This window comes from Sipha flava, unplaced genomic scaffold (assembly GCF_003268045.1).
Source record: "Sipha flava isolate LNK unplaced genomic scaffold, YSA_version1 304_pilon_pilon, whole genome shotgun sequence".
In the NCBI taxonomy this organism is placed as follows: Eukaryota; Metazoa; Arthropoda; class Insecta; order Hemiptera; family Aphididae; genus Sipha; species Sipha flava.
Window position 1 is genome coordinate 500667 of NW_020272981.1, and position 5208 is coordinate 505874.

At 26.9% G+C, this 5208-nt stretch overlaps 1 protein-coding gene across 3 annotated transcripts; it reads left to right on the plus strand.

Annotated features, from left to right (window-relative positions):
* Positions 1-1965: 1965 nt before the first annotated feature.
* Positions 1966-3706, plus strand: LOC112686332. 3 transcript variants are annotated; one of them, XM_025558551.1, is made up of 4 exons: positions 1966-2742; positions 2807-2902; positions 2981-3067; positions 3483-3706. In XM_025558551.1, the coding sequence occupies exons 1-4, from the start codon at positions 2442-2444 to the stop codon at positions 3491-3493; spliced, it is 495 nt and encodes a 164-aa protein (XP_025414336.1). In that variant the 5' UTR covers positions 1966-2441; the 3' UTR covers positions 3494-3706. The 3 variants fall into 3 exon arrangements, with proteins under 3 accessions (XP_025414336.1, XP_025414338.1, XP_025414337.1); XM_025558553.1 differs by lacking the exon at positions 3483-3706 and having other exon boundaries at positions 2991-3135; XM_025558552.1 differs by lacking the exon at positions 3483-3706 and having other exon boundaries at positions 2816-2902; positions 2981-3135.
* The last annotated feature ends 1502 nt before the right edge of the window (positions 3707-5208 follow it).

The window sequence follows — 5208 nt, forward strand, 5'->3', positions numbered from 1 at the left end:
ACACGCAAGAGAACACGGAACTGTTAGTACGCAAGGTGAATGAACGTCAAACGTGTGACTTGCAATCGATATGATGTGATCGAATAGATCAGCGAATACAGTTACCCAAGCGCCGGTGTCGCGTTCGTCGGATCCGATGACTTGAATGTCGTGGGGCATTGGACGCAGTAACCACTAACGTAGGAGTACATCGTTTGGGAAAAAATGTAAAGCCGAAAAATACGGTAAATACAAAAAAAAACTATTATCACAGAAAAATTAACGGTTGTTAATCGATTGGAGCTCGTAGTATAGTGAATATTTGCACTCGCAATAATAAATCGGTAACCATTTTCCCGTGGTTACTTGTAGTCGCACCGAATAAATGAGCCCATATTGCGTATTTTCTTTGTGACCGACCACGTATGGCTGTTTACGAATGTACTTGTTAACACACATCAATTGATTTTTGTTAAAATTTCCGGAATTAATCTAAATTAAAATTGCAAACACATATTGAATGTTTTTTAGACGTCCGGACATTATATTGTTTAGTCGACTATATGATCATCGATTGACTATAGTACACGTTGATCGCCTTTAGATTTTTCAAAACATAAAATAGGTCCATGATTTTTTCATAAAATCATAGCAGTCATATATTATGATCTAAATAAAATATTACGAAAACAATACGTGCTGAAAGTTGTACGTCACTGTTGTTCTAAATATAATAAGTATTACTTTAGATACATGCGTTTATGAATAATGAAATCACATTTCTGTTTGATTGAAACTTTCAAATACTTTTGCAGTATAGTTTATGGGTACCAATCAAAATCACAAAATAATAATCATGATAGAGAAAATCGCAAAAAATAATTACAAAAAGGAAAATCCAGAAATTATTTAAAAGCGAAAACAATAATCGTCAAAATTAAAAATTTAGTATTTTGGTTCAGTTGATTTGAAAGAATATAAGTAATTTTAACCTCAGTCCTACAAATGCTATCTTTTGTTTTCTGTTAAATTCACCTTTATTTGCGTAAAACTTAATACTATGATTGTAACTAAAATGTTTATAATGCACTCAAAAGTTTAAATTAAAGTTTAAAATAAACAAAACATTTGACATGCTGTTGTGCTGTAAGTGTATAAATAAATAAAATGCATTGTTATTACTTTTTATATACATAGTTACTTCTGTGTATAATTATTATTTTTTAACCTAAAACAATATGTCTTAAAATTAAAAAAAGATTTATATTATTATGGAATTTATAATAAAATAATCGTTTTTATTTAATTAAAATAATGTATTATTAATCAAACCATTCATAGGTAAGTTTTTTTTTCAAAAAGTGTGAGAAAGTATTAATTTAATCCTCTATTCCAAAGGTTCCCAGCCAGGGTGCCGCGGAACTCTAGGGTACCGCAACTTAAATTTTGGGTGCCGAAAAAATATTTGAAATATATATTTATTTTTAAATGCCTTCATGAAAAATATAGCACTGTGAGTAATAAAGCAGACTATACTCTATGTCTATAGTATAAAACCTATTGTGTATAATTAATTAGGAATATACAATATAATTTAATGTATTAATTATATAACACATATCATTTTTATATAGTAATACAGAGATGTTCAATCTATTTTAATTTTCATACTGGTTTGATGGCTATCGATTATAATGTGAACTGTTTTAAAGTTATTTATAGTGAAATACTAGTTACTTTATCTTATCTTTATTGTTTATTAGTGCTAAATAAAACCGAAGTTACAAAATATACGACATATTACTATTGCGTATTTAGTATAATCTATAAAGTACAGGGCATATGCTATAAGGTGTCTCCAAATTTTTAGAAAATAATAAAGGGTGCCGTGAGTCAAAAAAGGTTGGGAACTCCTGCTCTATTCACAATTTATACTACAAAATAATATATAATAACTACCTACTTATTCTATATTTATACAGTGTCGGCCTGGCCAGGGCAGCGAGGCAGCGAACGCTGCCGAGGCCCTCACCTTTTTTTTTTTTTTTATTCTAGTATAGGCACCTCAAATAGTGATGGACGGGGACTTAATAGCCCAGGGTGCTAAGTATTGTTAAAGGCTCTTTAGGTCATTACATACATGTGCGATTAAATTTTGGTAATTGGGTCTCGCACAAATATATACAATTAATGAGCAAAAAGAGTTTAAAGGATAAAAACTTATTAACATTGAATATTTGAATACTTTCGGTTTATTGGAATAATTTTGTTTTTAAAATACAAGTATTCTCTAGGTGTTTTGTTGTCATGCAACATTAAATTCTCTTATCGCATCATAATGGTTTAAGTTTAAAAATACGAGTATTTATTATTTTTCGTAAATTATTTTTGTTCTATTTTTGGATACTACATGTTTTTCATAATATGTTAACGCTCGTGCAATATAAGATAACGATAATACGATGTATAAATATATTTATATTTCTTTTTATACCAGTTGGATTTTTATCACTTCTATAATAGTTAAATTAATATTTGTATACATACGGGGCACGGGCATTCGAGTGTGTAACGCGTGTTCCGGTATTAGTGACCAGTTTCGTTTTGTGTTTTGTGTAGCTTTATTAAAATTAACAAAAATGAATAAACAGAGGTTTCAAAGTGGACACGCCAAAAGAAAAGCGAAACAAAAGGAAGCCTTAATTGCTTGTGGAAACGACAAAAGTCAAAAAAAAATTTGCTTCTTCCCAACTATTAGACAAGGTAAGAATAAAATTCAAAATTATGTTTTATCTCACATGGTATACACTGCTTCTGCTAATTTCAGTAATTTCAGGTAATTCTAGTGTTACAAGTGATCCAGTTTTAAATATAACTGAAAATAATTCATCAGATTTTGAAAATGATTTGATACATGCCAATGGTAATAATAGTAAAAATTAAAAACTATGCAATGTGAATGTTAATTTATTCAATAAATAATCAAAATTGTCTTTTTTGGATAATTCTAGCACAGGTTGTGATATAGTTTTAAGTACAACTGAAAGTAATATAGCAAATACAGAAAGAAACATAACTAATAATACTGGTAAGTGGTGATACATATTATATAAATATATTATGTAACTACTAACTATTAATTATAACTCAACTTACTTAACCTTATTTATTATTGCTTATATTAAAACAAATATACCTATTGATTTAATTTTTATCTAGTTGTTGAAAAAAGTGTTGAATAAATTCAATTTTTATAGAGAATTAAATAAATGCTCTTTTAATATAAAAATTAATCTTATTTTATGCCAAAATAATTATTTTTTGTCTAAAATACACTCTCACAGTTAATATATTTTTGGATCATTTTTTAAACCAAGTTGTATAGTTTATACTAGTTATACAATATATATAATATATATTATTATTATTTTTTTTTTTAGTAAGCTACTTTTAATAATTTATTTGTTTTGTATAAATATGTACTACTTCTTCCATCAACTCAGGTAACATGTGAAAGAGTTTTTTCTAAACTTTAGTTGGTTAAATCAAAATTAAGATCTACTATAAGTCAAGAACATTTAACTCCATTAATGCTAATGAATGTCGAGAAAGATATAGAGATTGATAAAGAACATATTATTAATTGCATAGCTGGTTCATCTGATGCATTAAAAAGATTACTTACGTTATAAATAAAAAAAAATTATACTATTAGAATAATAATATAATGTGTTAAATCATTTATTTGTTGTTGTTTTAAAATTAACCAAGTCTGTTAATTAGTAGAATATAATTATTTAAATAGTGTATCAGTGAATTTAAGGAAATTTTATTAAAAAAAGAATAAGTAAATTTTAATACCTAATAAAGAGTATGTAATTCAAACTTGTATAAAATTCATCTATTTTTTAGTTAAAAGAAATATTATGTACACATTTGTTATAATAATAAAATAATAGTTTTATTTTAAATATATATTTTCTATAATATGTTGTGTATGTATGAAGTCTATATGTATGTAAGATATTACAAAACATGACTTTCAAAATTTCAACCCAATCTTAGATAAATTTTGATAAAAAAATTGAGGCCCTAAAAAAAACCCTGCCTAGGCCTTTCATAGCCCAGGCCGACACTGTATTTATATAATATATTGTATAAGTGGTTAAAGGAATTCGAAATGTCAAAATTCGACGGAAGTCTGACGCAATGGAGACCTTTTAGCGACAAATTCACATATTTTATACGTCAAAACAACAGTTTTGTTTGAATCAATCAATTTCAATACTTATTGTCTTGCCTTCCGCTTTCCGTTATCAACTCGTTATACATCCAGTCATGGAAGATAATTTTGACATTGCTTATGTGACTTTATCCAGGCGTTATAAAAACCAACGATTATTGGCCACAGCATATGTTCGCGAATTTAGTGTTGTTTTAGTTGTTTTAGGGCATACCGTAAACACATTTTAGCTCTTCGTTAAAAAATAGTTCAACGTCCCACTGATAATATGTTACGATATTATATTTATATTATTTATTATCTTTACACTGTGTTCATCAATTTAGGGAATTGCATTTCTTAGCAGGGTTATATTGGAATAAACCGAATATTTATTTCAAGCTAGTGATATATAAATACACATTTTTCAAAATGTTTATTATTTTGTTTTGCACATGGGCAGTAAACATGTTTTTTTTTAAAACAAAAACACCTATTTTGAAAACCATATTTGAATAAACCTATTTTTTAAAGTAATTTTAATGTATAATTCTAAAATCAAAATTGACTGAATAAGAACCATTTCAATTTTAAAAAATAATACATTTTTACGATTCATTCAAATTTCTATAACTACCTGTATTTATAATTATTTGTTATTGATTCCTTTTTTAATGTTTTTAAGGTTTTTTTTTATACTTGTTAATAATAATAATACATGTTTATACAAGATTATCATTATAACAATATACTAACAATTAACCAAAAAACCAAAAAATAGGCCAATGGTTTTAATTTATGATAGATGCAATAGAAATTCTCGTCAGTCAACAATTTACGCAACAAATATATACTGAACAATATCCAGGTCCGTACCATCCACCACACACCCTTTTTATTAAAATAGAAAAATTATTGATTGACTATGTAGCATATTCTATAAAAGTAGTCCGTAGACTACCAAAATTAAATATTATTAATGAAGATGTACATTGTACAACTTCAAG